This window comes from Numenius arquata, chromosome 6, assembly GCF_964106895.1.
Source record: "Numenius arquata chromosome 6, bNumArq3.hap1.1, whole genome shotgun sequence".
Lineage (NCBI taxonomy): Eukaryota > Metazoa > Chordata > Aves > Charadriiformes > Scolopacidae > Numenius > Numenius arquata.
In genome coordinates this window covers 18,616,375-18,633,160 of record NC_133581.1, presented here as the reverse complement: position 1 = coordinate 18,633,160, position 16,786 = coordinate 18,616,375, and the positions used below count along the sequence as shown (strand labels likewise).

The 16,786-nt window shown below is 37.8% G+C and overlaps 1 protein-coding gene and 1 long non-coding RNA gene across 2 annotated transcripts in view; one reads left to right on the top strand and one right to left on the bottom strand.

Annotated features, from left to right (window-relative positions):
- The window catches only part of LOC141465786 (uncharacterized), a 63,629-nt gene extending 51,595 nt beyond the window's left edge, over positions 1 to 12,034 (top strand). Inside the window, exon 4 of the long non-coding RNA XR_012463284.1 lies at positions 11,087 to 12,034. This is a non-coding gene — a long non-coding RNA (uncharacterized lncRNA). The remainder of the gene's footprint in view (positions 1 to 11,086) is intronic.
- ABCC8 (ATP binding cassette subfamily C member 8) overlaps positions 1 to 16,786 on the bottom strand; it is an 84,032-nt gene that overhangs the window by 46,383 nt on the left and 20,863 nt on the right. The window contains exons 7-12 of the mRNA XM_074149420.1: positions 15,411 to 15,575; positions 13,339 to 13,494; positions 7,159 to 7,293; positions 5,558 to 5,720; positions 728 to 768; positions 276 to 421 (exon numbers count right to left, since the gene is read on the bottom strand). Of these exons, the coding sequence (XP_074005521.1) occupies positions 276 to 421; positions 728 to 768; positions 5,558 to 5,720; positions 7,159 to 7,293; positions 13,339 to 13,494; positions 15,411 to 15,575 (806 nt within the window). The remainder of the gene's footprint in view (positions 1 to 275; positions 422 to 727; positions 769 to 5,557; positions 5,721 to 7,158; positions 7,294 to 13,338; positions 13,495 to 15,410; positions 15,576 to 16,786) is intronic.

Sequence of the window (16,786 nt, the reverse complement as noted above, 5' to 3'; positions counted from 1 at the left end):
CATGCAGTACCAATATAGCTCAACTCATTCTACACAATGAAGTACTCGCTGTGGACCACAAAATATTGGTTGTGACAACTGTATCAGCAAAGAACATGTCCCACATGGTACAACTAAGGGAACCATGCCAGGTAAAAAGTTAGGAAGCAATTTACAACAACTACAGATAAATAATCATGACACTACTTCTAAATTTACATTTGGAATATGAGAAATAGACACATTCTCAAAAGTCAGAGAGGTGGCAGCAAAGATATTAATTTCACAGTTCTCACCTTACTAATGCTTTGACAGTGGATCTAACCACACTGGAGAGCAGGAACAACGGGGACACAAGAATATGAAACAGGGAGATGGAGGCAAATGCCACAGATGGGGAGAAGTCAGCTTTTCTTGTCAGATGAGCATGGACCACAAATGTCTACAAAGATACAGACATCATCATCAGTGTTTTGTCATAAAGAAGGAAATGCACAAAGACTTCATATTTCATAAGCATTCATTTACAGAATCTTAACAGAATCTTTCCCTTAACAGTTTGGGGAAGTGCGGCGTACTCGTGGCTGCTTCTAGTCACAGACGACAAGTAGGCATTTTCCATTCTCTCCCAGAGAAACTGCAAATGTGTGGCAGGTTTGCAGCCTGTCCTTCTCCTTCCTCATTTCCACATCACTTACACTTGAAAATGCAGTTGTAATTAACACTACTTAAAAAAGTCCATACTTACTATAAGTACAGCTGCAATTGGTATTGCTGCATTCATAAAGACTGTGAAGGAAAACATGTAGGAACATTTAGAAACAATTTTCAGTCAGACATGCTAAATGTTAAAATACTACTAGCACTGGTTTACAATGGTATTTTCTACGCTTAAGATAGGAAAAATGCAAAAGTATCTACACAGATCAGTACATTGTTTTAAAATGCCTACAGTTTACTTCCCTTCACGCCATCAGAACAGACAGAACCCAGCTATGTACCCTAACGCAGATGACTAATCAACTGGTTTTGAGCTTCTATCAGCTCAGACACAGTTCAGGAGAGGGACGCTGCGGGTCTCCATCCATCTCACAACAGACAGAAAAGCTGAGCTGGTACAAGGTCTGGCGAGTGACTTGAATACCTGACCATGAGAGGAAAGGAGATCCAGCAGAGGCTGCTCAGGTCGGAGCACTGGGACTGCCTCCTGCAGCCCAGCGACAGGACCTCCTGGGAGAGCCACTGGTACATACATCAAGTTGTGACATACTTCTGGGGCACCACTTCTGAAGTGCAGGGCTCCATGGTCCCCTCAGGTTTCAGGATGCAGCTCAAAGAGTAAGGAAAGATTGGCAACCCTGCACTTTATAATTGTTGACTTAGTTTACTCTTATGGAGAATTTACTCATAATTACTCTTGCTTTGTCAGGCTTGGCTACTTTGTGAATGTCCTCAGGAGCTCTATACAGGTTCTAATGGTACATAAATGTGGTAGAGCTTTGTTTTCAGCTAGGCCTTGAGTTATTAAAAAGCAAACAATGAACCAGTTTCCTCCCTGACCTCGAACAGTTTCTGTCTTGATGCCCTGGATTCCCTCACTATAGCAACTACAGCATTCAGAGGTTACTAAACAGACGGATGGGGAGAAACAAGTAAATACCATTTCCGTATAGGGATCTCTTTATATCAGGCAGGAATACTGGTTAAGAATGCAATAAGAACCTGTTATCCATCTGGGAGCCTGAATCAGAACCAGAGCTACTATCTGACCCCACACATCTGTTCCCTCTGATTGCAACCTGAGAATATAATTTAATCATCACCTTTTCATCTTGACCTTCACTCAATTTTATTTCATGAAGTAAACAATAGAGAGAAAGAATAGAGAATCTATGGCTAAAATAGAATTAAAATATCAGTACACATGTAACAAAAAAGAAAAAGGATAGCTACTTCTTTTTTGTTTAAATTATGCCTGATCTTTTTTCCTACCAGGTACAGCAAAAGCACTCCACAGCTACTTCATCTGAAGTGGAGTGTCATCATTTGACCCACAAGTACTTGTAGTTGACTGTTGGGCCATTCTTTTCTGGGCACAAAGCCCCTGAAAAACTTAACATACCATCAGACATTTCTTTTTCCTACATTTAGAAGATCTTTGATGAATCCTGTAACATACTTGTAAACTCTATACTCAAGCAGAAATAAAACAGCTGTGTTATTTCGTGAAGCTCTAATTCCTTAACAGAGGAGAGTGTTTGAAAAAAAAATAATATAGGTATATTTGTATGTATGTTTCCAAAATAAAAGCTTAGCCTTTGAAAGATAAACTTTTAGGCTTTAATACATATTCATAGTTTACTGCTCACCCTAGGAAAAGAAAATATTTTTCAGGGGCAAATGTTCTTCTCTGTGTTGGAATACGAAGCAGCTGCTTCGGTTCAGACTCTTGTTTCTCCTAATGATTCTACTTTCTGCCCAGTTTTTACACTTTGTATAAACTTGAGGTAGCGACAGCATAGAATTTTTGAACAAGAAGCGAAGCTTGCTGCCTGTGACTATGGACTACTTAGTTCTATCCCATCCTTGCATTTCCAATTTGCCCTTGAAACTGCTACAGCACGAGTTTACTTTTATGAATGAATCTGATGAGAGAATCTAGCAAAGCTGATGAACTTCTCAGAGAGAGGTCCTGCTTTTCTGCTGTGTACAGTATGAGATCATACCTGTCAAATACAAACTTGGACAGATTAAATATACTGTAGAGTTGGCAAAGCCTGCTGCAGTTAAGGCAGCTAGAGTCACTTGGTGGCTCCCAATAAATTAATCTGAATTTTGTTATTCTGTGAGATCACAAGTACATACAAGGACTTCATTTCAAACATCTTCTTTCAAGAAAACAAATAAGGGCTTATAGAGCCACTGGAATTTGGGAGTTTGGTTGCTTTGTTTTGGTTTTTTTTTATTTTATTTTTTCAGTTATGCAGATGTCCAGAATAATAAAAAGTTTTCTAGCATAAATTTTGTTCACAGCTAAGAATTTTGGTTTAATTAGATTCAGTGAAAATGACTTTGTTACTAGAAAAAGGCAGACAGAAAACTGGGAAAAATGTTTTCAGTCATTTTTTAATATTTTAGGTTAGTAACTACTGTTATTTTCCTGTGACAAAGCATGGAGTTACTTTGCATCTGACAGATTAGGTAAAAACTCATAGAAATAGGAAAACCATTCCTTCCTTTCTCTGTGTATACTAAATCCTGTAAAACTGAACATAGGATAATCTTACCGATCAATATGAAAAAAATTACATAGGAATCTTCTTTAGTACAGTTAAAGAATTCACTGTCAATACTCAAAGGTGTCACTATCAGCTTTGATTCTGGTGGGTACATTTCATTAAAATTATAGGAAGAGCTAACATCTATAATAGCTCTTTTAACACACATGAACAACTTCATATACATACAAACTGGATCCAGACACATGGGCAAGGCAGATGAGATCCAATTTCCATGCGGTCTTGAAATGGAATTTCCTTGTGGTCTAGCCAACACTGCCCTGAAACTTGTAGGTATATTTTCTGTAATCCAATGCAAACCTATTCCTCATGAATAGAAGTAGCTCCAGCCAATTCTTTCATTCATGTTAACAGCTAAGTATACTTAGAAAAGCATCCTAGAGTCTATACAAGACTGTACATTAAAAAAAGTACATAAAAAAATTAATTTCATTTCTACTTTCTTATTGTTCTAGGAAGTGTCTCCCTTCCTCTTGATCAATAATCCATAAAATCTTCATTGTCATCTGCCTTTTAAACTTTTTTTCTTAAAAAAATGAAATCGTAAGTTCACTATCATATTAACAAACACTTTCTGCGGATTATGCCTGTCATTCTATTTATACTTACGATGAGAACACCAGCAAATTCTCCTATATTTATTTTCCCTATGTAGTCTGCTAAAGTGCAAGTTTGCAAAGATCAATGTAATTTCTGCTAAAGACAGAGGGTGTAAGGAACTCCTAGGCTGAAACTATGGGAACTCTTTATAAGCCAAAATGATATGCAACAACAACATAAAAAAGCTGCACTGGCTTATCCCAGCTGAGAAGCTGACCTACTGTGTCTTACATATACATAAATATCGTGTGTAGTATGAACAAGAATGCAAATTAAGTGTTTAAAGAAGCATCAGTATGTATTTAGAATTGGTTTTGGTAATATGGTTTCATATTTATGAAACTATTTCTATGTCACTATTCTTTAGTGAAACTATGTCACTATTTCTTTACAGAATAGTCAGTTCTCTTGGGATGAATACGCTTTTTGGTAGCTGTTACAAATGATACTGTGAGGATTTAAATATCAAATAAGCCTCCACAGCTCCTTCAGTCCTCCAGCTGAACCTGTGGCTCTGACTATAAATAGATTTTAATGCCACATTGCAAACAAAGTGCCACAGTGCAAACAAAGGCTGCCCGACTGTGTTGATCTGGGTGTAGGATGGAGTTTCCATTTACACAATCTGCTCCAGGTAAATTCTGTTTTATGGCAAAATGGAAACTATTCTCCAAGCACAGAGAGCTCAGGAACCCCAGAGAGAAATTCTGGTCTCAGAAGTCAATGAAAACCTCAACTTAATGTCAGTTAAATTCAGTGGGATCAGGATCTTTCCCTCAGAGTGCATTACCTTTGTGATCATTTGGCAGAGAAGGAAGTCAGCTGCATGTCTCTTGGGTGAATAAAATCAAATAATACTAATCAGACTGGAAGTTATTTTCCTAAGGAGCAGCCTTCCTTATTAGCCTAGAAGGTATTTGTAGTGGCATTTCAATACTTCTCACTAAAAATTTCCATTTCATTAATAACTCTACAGAGTATATGAACAGCATTATTCAGTATGACTTTACTAATAATTTCTAAAGTATTACAATAGCAATTATACAGGTGTTGCATATGATCTCCTCAAATACAGAGTTCAATTAGCCCTAGGTCTTTTTAGAAAGGATGATAAATGCCTTAAAGCAGCTTGAAAGATAACATGAGACAAAAGAATCTGCATATGGAATGACATTTTACCTTTTTAGGATATAGAAATGTTCTGAAGAATCACTTGTTTTTATAATTCAAGCTTTGAATAAGGAAATATAAGTACCATCTGTTCTAGCTTCAATGCAAAAGCAATTCCTGTTACATATAACGATACACTGTATTGTGCAAAATGCAGGAGGAAAAGAAAAAGAAACATGAACAAAGGCTTCCTCCTGAATGCTGTATTATAGAGCTGAACGCTATATTATAGAGGGGAATATTGCTGGCTGAAGGTAGCTACCCTGTAAAATGCTTGTACCTTAAAAGCTTTTCTCCAGAAAAGCTAATGCTTAACTTTCTTTTAGGCATATTTCCCATACAGGCAAAATTCTGCTGAATTAAATGGAAAGTCTGACTAAATGGAAAGTGAGGAGTAGAGCCTAAAGCAACTGAAACAAACTCGACAGAGAAATGGTAAACTCATTAGTAGCTAATAATGCAGTAGCACTTCAGCTGAACAGTGGATTAGAATGAAAGAAGAGACTTACTGGATATGGAGGTATAAAGGGCAAAAGACTTGAGGCTAGTCATTTCTTTTTGTCTTGTTTCCTCTACGCTGCTGTGAAAGATGTGTTCCCAAGCATAGAGTTTAAGGAGCTTAATGCCTCGAAGCATCTCATTTGTCTTCTTCAGTCTCTCATTGGAGTACTCCTGCAACATTTACATGCATATTTACTTAAAGAGTATAATTAAAATAGCTGTCCCCTAAGCATAAGGATCACACAAAAGAATTATGCAGCCCCTTATAATCAGTCAGGTACACTCTACTGGTTCTGTCCATTTAAATGTTTTGTTACTGTTTTTCACAAAGGTGAGTTTCCCTAGAGCTCAAGTGAACAGGCAGTTGGTTTGCACTTCTAAATCATATAATTTTTTCTGAAAATTTTACTCCTCTGTCAGCCTTCCAATGGCTTGCAAGGCAGCCTCTCATGACTTCTACTGCCCAGCACACTAGCTACATTTTCAACAGGCACACTGACAACATACAGAGGAGATCAGAACGCACAAACAAGTTACGACTGTGCACACCACTCTACCCAGCCATGTTTCCTGATGTGAAAACATCGATGGCAGGCTTCAAAGCAGCAAGGCCACATTAGCAAGAAGCTGTGATCCTGTAGGGAACCCTGACTCTGAGCAGGGCCAGCTGGTTCAGGCACAATAATACACTGGTAAAGTTATACTCCCAGTAAAGCATCACTGGAAGTTATGCCGCTTCCAATTTTCAGGCTAGATAAAGGATCTTTGTACCACACTAGGTTGCGAGACATTTCTAGCACACAATACGCTGCTCCTATCTGCAGGAATTCCTAGGTGATGCTAACTGTCTGCTTGGATGCTACGGGGATGAAAGCTGTCTACCTTTCTAGATGGGTGTACACTGTTGATGCAAAGGCTTTACTTTCACACAGAAAGGTGCACAAATAACTCCCATTACCACCCATAACTTGTGGAAGAGATTTCAGGAAGCTGTCTGGGTGTATGGCTTCCTTGGAAGTGCAACAGTCACTGAATGTGGGGATAAGGGTCAGAGAAGCTGGGCACGGTAATTCCTATGAACCAAGGTAACTCTGTCTGCAGTGATGCAGGCAATTCAAATTATAGACAAGCGAAGTGAGGGATCAAGGAACAGCTCGTGACTGAGCAGACCTCTAAGGTCCCCAGCTGAGAAGCATACTGCGGGAGTTAGGACTGCCCAGAGGTTATTTAAATAAATCAGTATGATAGATTTCCACATCTATGACGTATCTGGGGTCTGAGTTTGGATGCAGCATTCCTACCTCCTTTCCCCTTGGACAGCTTGCCCTGTGTGATTCATTCATTTCAGTCAGATTGCTTACCATTTACATTTGCAAGTTAGAAAGACCTTAAGTTTTTTTGCTTTTAGGGAAACACATACTTGTTGAAAAATGTAACTCCCCAAACTTACATTTTCACTGCTTATGCTTTCACATTCTTGAACATTACAAAATGTTTGAGAATCAGTTCCTGGTCAACGTCCATGGTTAGCTTTGTAATTCTGAACACAGACCAATGCATAACTACCAAAAGTTGTATTTCTATCATGTATGAGTTTGAAGACACTTACCAATGTGCTTCTCTGGGCCTGTGAGAGTTTTGTTGCTACAAAGTACTGAACAGGTGCAAGGACTATGATTACTGCTGCTCCAATTAAGGCACTGATTCCAAGAAGGTAGTAGAGCAGAAGAACTCCTACAATTATCTGTCGGGAGAAAAGAAAGCAAGGGGAAAGCTTGGGATGGCTTCACTTTGTGTATGCACATCACAGGGTAACCGGACAGCACATTCAAAACCAACAGCCACTGCCACTAACCCTACCCCAAATGTCGTACATTCTGCAGCACTGGCACAGTGGGGTTCAATCAGAGAACCAAATACATCCACCTAGTGTCACTCTCCAGCAGAGTAGATTCTGTGTATTTCCATTTCATGGACTCCCCATTATGAACAGTAGAAGGTTGCAAAGACTTGCGTATCTTCTACAATGTAACTCTCATATCTATTTAAAATAACTTTACTTAGAAATAAATACATTTATACAATAAAAAAGAAACTTTAAATGGAATTCAAAAGTTATTTTAAAATATTTCCAAGTAACACATTGAGATATTCCCTTTACAGTCACTATGAAATATTTTTCCCCATTCGGCAGATGACATAGCATGCATTTGCTTTGACTTACGATCTTTTTTACCCCTCTAACATTAAAGCATTTTTACACTGGGGAAGAAATTACATCTCCCGGTTCGATCAGAAATCACTAGTCTACAACACATGGGACTTCCACAAAGAAGGAACACTCCTTTGCTTACTACAGAGCTAGTATGAAATACTATTAAAAATACAACTGATCTTGTAAATGGTAACATGACATTATTGCCGTCCAGTACATAAAAAAGGAGCGTGATAAATCATATCACTAAGAATCTCCACTTCAAACAAACTCTAACATAAACTTGCAAGGAATTGTTTTAAGGATGCACAGTACCAGACTGGCGATGACTGTTCAAAAAAAAGTTAGAGAAACAGCTTAGGAATAAAAGGTTTTTCTTTGGGTAAGTAAGAATCTAGAGAGTCACAGTTTGGATGGAAAGGGATACTGTAAGCAGCTCAATAAACACAAACAAGATAAACAAGATACTAATGTTAATTACCACCATTCTAATGACTGACTGTTGAACAATGTGGAGCACTGACAATTTATATATTTATCAATGTGAGCTGATAAATAAATCCGAAGACATAATGACATGAAGTTAATTTCATACATCATTTCCCTTAATGAAAAAAAAATTGGAAATTTCCTTAAAGCATTATCTATTATTCTTGCTATATTTGCATATCTGCGTACTCTTGTAACCTTCACAGAAGCACTATCTTCCATCATTTCAGAGCTCAGTAGTCATAAGCCCATCCATTCCCACACATATTTATGGGAATTGGGTGTTTCCATGAAGAAAAACAAAATCCTTAGTTCCACGCAAAATACAGGAAAGCACTGAACAGTGCACAGTTAAGAGATGTTCAAAAATACAGAGTCAATGTGGAACACTGACCCCCTGCTTTCCCCCACTGCTGGCTGATTGTCAAGGACATTATGGGACCAGCTGGTTCTAGAAACAGAGCCTCAGCTTCTCACATAGACATGGGGAAAGCTATTCTAGCTACTGGATCCTGAGGGAGTTGCCAGCTCACAGCTGGTTTGTTGTTGGCTTTTTTTCCCCATCCTGGCTATTGAAAGGGTCAGTCTTTGCAATAAAAATTCTGTTTTCAATAGATTAAAAATGATCCCTTTTTTATCTTTCCGTTGCGATAAGGGCAAACTTTTAAAATATATTCATCATGTATGGGACAAATATATATCTATTCTCAATTTAAGTACGGGAATACTTGTATCTGAAATGTGCTGAAATCTGTAAGCATTATTGCAAGTAATTCTACATTTATCATACCACATACTACACAGTCAATAATAAACATGTAGATAATAGCTGAACTGTTGGAGGACAGTATCTGGCAGATGGGAAGACTCTCATTAATATTTCTGAGAAGGTAACGATCATATTTTTAAAAAACTGTCTAATGAAACACACTGCTTCCCTTTCATCAAAATCCCGAAGTTCCTACCTGCCAGAGATATATATCACAAGCTAGAAACTCACCAATAGCTCTGGTTATTTTGTCTTGATTATTTATTTGAGGTAGTAAATACTTTCAGCCAGAAACTGCTTTGTGGCCAGTTTTGAAAGAGACAAATGTCCTTTCATTACAACTGTAAGCTATCCCTGCCAACGAACCAGAGAAATGAGAATACAGGAGTTTTTAATAATCACAGTGAAATCAAACAAGGGTGTTTATAAAATGGAGACGGGGGGGAAAGCCTTTATAGGGCCTCATTTTTTTCCCAGGGTTTGAGCCAAGCCTGCTGAGGGCATCTTTCAATTGATGGGTATCCCCAGGCCTCTTTTCATGGATTTCAATGGCCTTCAAACAGTAACTTAAGGCAATGATAAAGCTCCTATTGACTCCAGTCAGGGCAAAGATGGGGCTCAAATTTTCTAGACTGTACAGAAATCCAAACTTGCTATGAATGACTAGGTCTTCTAAGTTGAGGATAATTACAAAATCCACAGCAGATGCTGAAATGCTGATTGTTAGGTTAAGAGCTACAAAACAATTAAAAACCTGTTTTAAATAATAACAAAGCTGGTTCAACTTTTTATTAGCCATCTCTCAGTCATCCAGTAATTGCTTTCACTGCCTCACAACACAAGGTATTGAATGAGTGTTACAGAAACATGTCTTGGAGAAACCTTTGTGACCACCGAGACTTGTTGATTTGTGCTTTGTAATGCGTGCACCACCCACAAAACAGGAGCACGCTTTGGCACTGATAGTCCTGATCTGCTAAGGAGCTTTGCAGGGTGAATTTTAATGCAAATGTAATCATATTTTCAGCAGACTGTCAGGAAATCTGTATGAGTCTGTGACTTCTGGCACATTAGAGCAAGATGTTGTTGGAGAATATGCAATGAAATCTGCTAAATTCTCAGTTGCACTAAAGCGCTCTCTACACTGAGCTGCCAGAGCGGTCTTACAAAAAGTGTACATGAAATTGGTACCTGTTACATAGCCTGTTTTACTAACAGACTTACAATGGAGACTAAGCCTAGGGAATAATTGGACCCTAAACATTACCATTAAAGGGGTGGACTCCTCTTAAGGCCTCATAGCTCTTTAAGCAATATCATTAGCAATATACAATCACTGACTTCTTACTGCAGGGTACTTCTAGTAAATGAATAAAAAAATACCTTGATACTCAAACTACTACTAACAAACTGCCAACCTCTAACTATATTTCATATGATATTTCATATCAGTTTCTTTTCATTATAGTTGTCTTCTCTTTTGCAATTAGAAATCAATATCAGCGCATTTTTTTCCCCACTTAAAAATAACCTGGTTCCCATTTTTTTCTTCCCATCACTTCAGGGAAACCATCCTGATGCTAAAAAATAAGTTTCTTTTTGAAAACTTCCTGCTGATCATTGCTATATTCATCACCCTTTTTTTAATTCTAGAAAGTAAAATGTTTTTAACTGGATATAGGCCTCTCCAGAGTAGATCAGAAAAACTAGTCTATATCCAATGCAGCTACACTCCTGCACAAGAGAGAGATAAATGCGTTTATAGTGTATGAGTACAGCCACATTATGGCCTGTATAAATATGACTAGGATATATAAGTACAAATCATACTCAACCATATAAATATCAATCATTTTAGGTCTTAATGTTTTAACAGGTATAGTTATACATCTCACACATAGAGTAAATGCAAACCCAAGGCATGAAAGCACAACTAAAAGAAGCTATCAGTTAGTAAGCTGCTGACTGTTTATATCCTAATGTGCTCACTATTCTGATTTGAGGCTTTACACAACTCTCATTGGCGTTAGCAAGAGTTTTACCAAAGATTTCTTCTTCCTGCAGGTCCTGTTTCAGTCTTGGAAGCAATCTACCCCTCACTACCACGGGGGTACAAGAAGACATATAGTAACATACTATGTTTCAAAGACATATAGCAAAAATGTGAAGACTCCCAGAGCATTTCAAGAGGACACTACTTGGTTTTGGTTTTCCAGAGAACAAATACTCCCCAGAGAATAAGACTACACAACAGGACACAAGACGCATTCAAAACCTCACTATCACTGACAACGAAGAAGGACCTCCCCAGTATTTTCCTCAGTGAGGAAAAAAAACAAATCCAGGGAAAACAAATAAAAGGTTTTTTTTCCCCAGGTTAGGAAGTTAGCCTGGCTTACCATGCAATCAGATGATTTTAAGTTCATCACAAAGGAGGACTTGCTCATCTAATCTGTAGCAACTTGCCCAAACCCTCGTTTTTGACAGAAACAGCTATAAAATCCACTCCATCCTAATATGTCTCTTTATTGTCAGAAAAGAATCCAGATCTCCTGATGGCCAGCAGCATAGCACCGTACTCTTTAAAGGTCATTCATATCATTTATATAATCCCCTGAACAGCTGGCTTTTCTCCCCCATACACAACTTTTCAATGTAGTATTCTTATATGCTCAGCATCTTATAGAAGAAAATCGCTAGTATCAGATGTTGATGGACACAGGAACTCCTAAGCAACACTCCTAAAACCATGTTAGAAACTGACCGGAAAGATGATCTGCCAGTTGCAGCCCATATACAGTCTCCTGAAAATTATTTCATTTTTGGGCAAGAGCAGGCAACTCAAAATGCAAAACTGTTGGGTTGATTATTGGCAGCTTTCTGACTTCCACGCAAGCCAAACCAGCCTCTGTGTAATGCTGGAATCAGACCACGTTTGTGACATGAATACAATGGAGTTTTCATCATGTTTTTGAAAATAAATGATACTTTTAGAAAATACTGAGTGAATTTAAACTTTCTTGCCTCTTTTGTTTGTATTGGCTTTTAGTATTGACACAGTCTCAACAAAAATACACTAAGTAGTTGGAAGACAACAGAAAGAATTGCAGAGTACTGTATTAAGATCAGATGAAACTATGTGCTTTACTGTCAGTTTTCTCAGGAAATTCCTAAATGGAAGTGCAGGAAGTTTCTATGGTTTAAGTACTGGCTCTTCCAGGCTAAGTAATTTGCATTTTTCCACTGTTTCAGTAAGCATGAACTTTGAAAAATGATCCAAGGTTGTACTGAGATTGCTCTGATTTTCTACTACTCTGTGTCTGCTCTGTCCTCTTACCAGCATAAACTTAAATTAATCACATGGCCATCCAAGGCTGACCATTTCACAGAGTCAGAGGAATACTAGCTCACTGAAAAAAATCCTAGTTTTAATCAGATTTGTTTTTCAGTAGCTCATGTGACACAACGAACAACCTATAGAGCTGGAACAATGAAGGAGGTAAAAATACCATGTTTCCATGTTGGACATCACATACAAACTCCTGCTTCAGTGAGAGAACAGGCTTGGATTAATTTAAATCAATCATGAAAGGATCTTCTAAGACGGCACTCTGCTTTCCTTATCTTAAAGCCTTGATAGGACACAGTTGTACTTCCTTGCGCATTACACAGGCTACAGGACATGGAACCAGGAGTCACTGATGATTGAACATGACTCGGAACAGTGATCTGTCCCATGTCATGCATGTGGGAAAGGAGATTGAAGGGATGAGGGCGGTATTCAGAGACAGAAGGACAAAGACACCAGAGAGGATAAAGGAGAAAAACTATTTCAAATAACAAATGAATCTATGGAATTTTGCATGCTAGAATTTGTCATCCATGAAGCAGCGGTAGTTTTAAGGGATGTCCAGAGGCTCATCTCTAAGCGATCATATTTTTGAATAAACTGCTGCTTCTCTTGCGTCTGTTGGGATTCAGAAGACAAATGACCGCAATACATTCCAGTTAACTCCACTGATATAATAAATGAATCAATGGAAGAACATAATCTGCTGTACCCTATAAATTTTTGTTACAAATGCAAAGCATGTAAGGGAGCAGTCAAGATCCTATTGCAATCCTAAATACCTAAAGTCCTGACACAGATGTGAAACACATTACTTACAACGTTTCTAGATATTAATAGCTTGAAATCTTATTTCAAGTTATTCTTTAACTTCTTTAATATCTCTACTTTCATAAAATTCATAAACAATCATCAATCACTGCAGCACATGCCACTTTAATAACAAAAGCATGTTCAATGTCCTTACCTGTACTGGCATAGCCCAAAGGTTAGGGCAGAGGAAAAAGAACCACATCAGCTGATTTGTGTCTATGGCAACCAGGTTACAGATCTGGCCTGCAGTCATCTCCCCCATAGACATGTTAGAGGTTGAAAGCTGCATAATTTTATTGTATATTTTTGTCTGGAACAGAGACCAAAAGGTGTTAGCATATAGAAATAAAATCAGTTTTCTAGCTCCATCTATAACACAGGCATAGTCCTGGATGAGGGAAACCAACATTCCCAGTAACTTGAATTAAGAGTTTAAAGTTTGCCCTTCTGTGTTACGAAAAATTTTAAGCTACTGGCTAACTGTTCAGCCACAAAAAGCACAGCCTAATTAGGTACACAAGGGTTGTCTTAGTACTCCCTTTTTGCAACCCTGTGGATCAGTAAGATAATGAAACCTTTACTGCCCAACATGCCCATTAATCATATTAGCGACTATACTAATAACTCCAGCTTCTCCATGGAGTGACCGTGCTGTAACTAGTGCTAATAAATAATATATTATTATGTTCAATATATAAAATTCAATATATTACAATCATTGTTATTTTGCTTTGGCAATTGATTCAGGTCCCATCTAACCTCAGAACCATGCTGCTGGCTAAGAATGTTGCTATGTTTTGGCTAGAGTGCTCAGTCCCATTACAAAGTTTAATTCACAGACAACTAATATAACAGGTCCAATTCTGTACTGAATTAAGTAGTTGCCTCAGTACAGAACCAGGCACCGTGTAGAAAAATAATTTAATACACAATAATGAAAGTGTGTTTTACCAGCTGGTTTGGTGCCAACTGGCCACTGTGATGCATAATATCATACAGAGCATGTTGAACAGGTGCAGGTTTACACAAGGGAAGAAAAGAGAGAAAAGGTTTAAAGAAAACTGAAAAATTATCAGAAAAAAAATTGAATAAAAATACTGGCACAGAGACCGCCATTAACACTAATTCTGCTGCTTAGACAGATGGCTAGAAATTTTCCAATTTAAATGGTCTGACTGCTGGCATTATCCAGGCCTCTGTGTAATATCCAGTGCAGAGAACACAAGCTTTTCTTAAACAAAATTCATGTAGAGCTATTTTACAACAATTTCCCTTTTACACTTGCTGTGGTCCATGTATTTTTCAGTTAGTTGCAGCTCTTCTGCTTGATACAAGACATGCAATTTTTTTAATATGTATTTTGGGTCAGTTTTTTATTTCTTTAGGAAGTTTCCACTTCACTCTAATAAAGGAAAAACAATGGATGGAATACAGAAGTCTGGCAGCTGACAAGTGCTTCCAAGTGTAAGATCAAAAGAGGATTAAACAATTACGCTGCCATTGAAAGCATCCATCTATCACACAAAGTCTCACAGGATCTATGTCGTTCAGTGGATAAATAGCGTAACTTATAAGGCTGTCTTTCAAGCTGTCAGAGGGTAGGTTTCAGCCAGTGCACTTGGCAATATCGCATTGTAATCTTACACCCAATTCTCTTGTTTCCAGGCACAGATCTCTGTATACTACATAGAACTTTGATCTGCTGTTCACGGTTATACAATGATTATGGACTCAATTTTACCAATCTTACTTATGTTCAGTAATTACAGACTCCTCAAGGCCTGGTAGATTTTTGTGGCACGACCCATTGAATAAGACACTACTCCACGCATTGGGAATACAACCTATCCTTTTGTCAAACTTACAAGGCATTTTAGAGCTGTATTATTTGCATGGGACATTACAAAAACATGCCTTTGAGATGGGAGAGGTGTAGTTCACAACCTAAATTCTTTCAAAAGTTTCATTCAGTTCTACTGTCAGCAAATTTATGCTCAATGTAAGAAATACAGCGTTAGATATTATAAATGTTTATATAAAATCATCAAATAAGATGCAAAGGAAAGAGAATACAGGCCTAAGTTAACACAATTTTTAATGGCAATGGTTAGATTCAATACATTTCAGGAGAAGCGTTCCAGAATTTAATTACTATAATTTTAATTTGTATTTATAAATACAAATATGGTTGTATGAAAATAGGTTAATTAATAATATATTGGCTACCTGTATTGCGCCTCTCAAGTTGATTCCCGTTTCAATAGCAACATAATATGATGCTTGGAGAAACGTCCTTTGCAATAAAAGGACAAAAAATAAGAGTACAGCCAAAACATAAGCATTGGACAGGAACTCTTGAGACGAAATAAAGAAAACACCAAGAATTTTAGTCTATAAGAAAAAAGAAAGTTAGAAATTAGGTGCATTGGTAATTTAATTACTAGTTGTGCATAATTAATAAGCACAGATAATCAGTTTATTACTTTGAAAGTGCTCCCAACCTTATCTGAAACCTCACAGTTTATCAGTTCAAGGGAACAGGCATATAATGTCCCAACTCAGCAAGCTTTATTTAAATGCAGAATAACATTTATAGGATTTCTGATACCCTTCCAAAACTCTAGGACACTTTGAGTAACTCCATATGGTCATTTGCTAAAAGATGCACATTGCCTATTGTTAAAAAGCATTAGTTAACATTCTTTTGGAGAATTTAGTCTCCTTATTTTAGCCCCTCAGGTTACTGAGCACTAAAATAACCTTCACAACTTGCTGAAAACACATCCCTCCAACTCTTGGAACCATGCACATTATTTTGGTTTGCAGCATCCAACAGGTTTGTTCAGCATTTTTATTTATGATCATTACCTCCTAGCAAGTTCATGAAATCACCAAAGTGCATTTTGAAGCATGTCTATAGTTTACTGGGAAAGCAGTGCTTTTACTCTAGGTTATATTTAAGAAGCAGACACCTTTAGTGCCACAGCTAGTTGAGAGGGTGGCTTGCCTTGGGAAGCCTTCCGAAACTAAAATGTCCCTTCCTCTTTTTCCCCTAGGCTCCTTCTAAATTTTGATCACTGGCTTATGCTGCCGTTAAAGGCAAAATTAGGAAGAGGCCTACTTCTATTCCCTCTCAGAGGGCTTCATTTACACTCCTGCTGTACTCCTCGCTCAGCACATTTCTTCTTGCCTACATATTTTCTTTGCTGATGACATTTTCAAGACTGCTGTATCACAAACTATATTTCACAAACTCTGTCTGTACATTTTATTAGATCTGATCTGCACCTTGCAGCTAACTGTTTATAGAGACCGCACATGACAAGTTAATACAGAGGCTAAACTTAGTTTTTAAAGCTGTGCTTTTGTAAGATGAGGCTGAGCCTGCTGAAAGAGGAATGGACTTCTCCCTACAGCTAATTGCACCTGAGTTGCTCCAAGCAGCATCCTCCTGTTGCTTACTGTGCACTAGTTTGGGAGCTTATTGGATCCCTTCCTGAGCCAACTTGAATCACTGGCAGAAGAAAATCAGCCCAAGAAAATTTTTTTGCTACTTTTCTTTTACTTTAATGGCCAAATCAGACTACAAAAGTGTCCAGTCG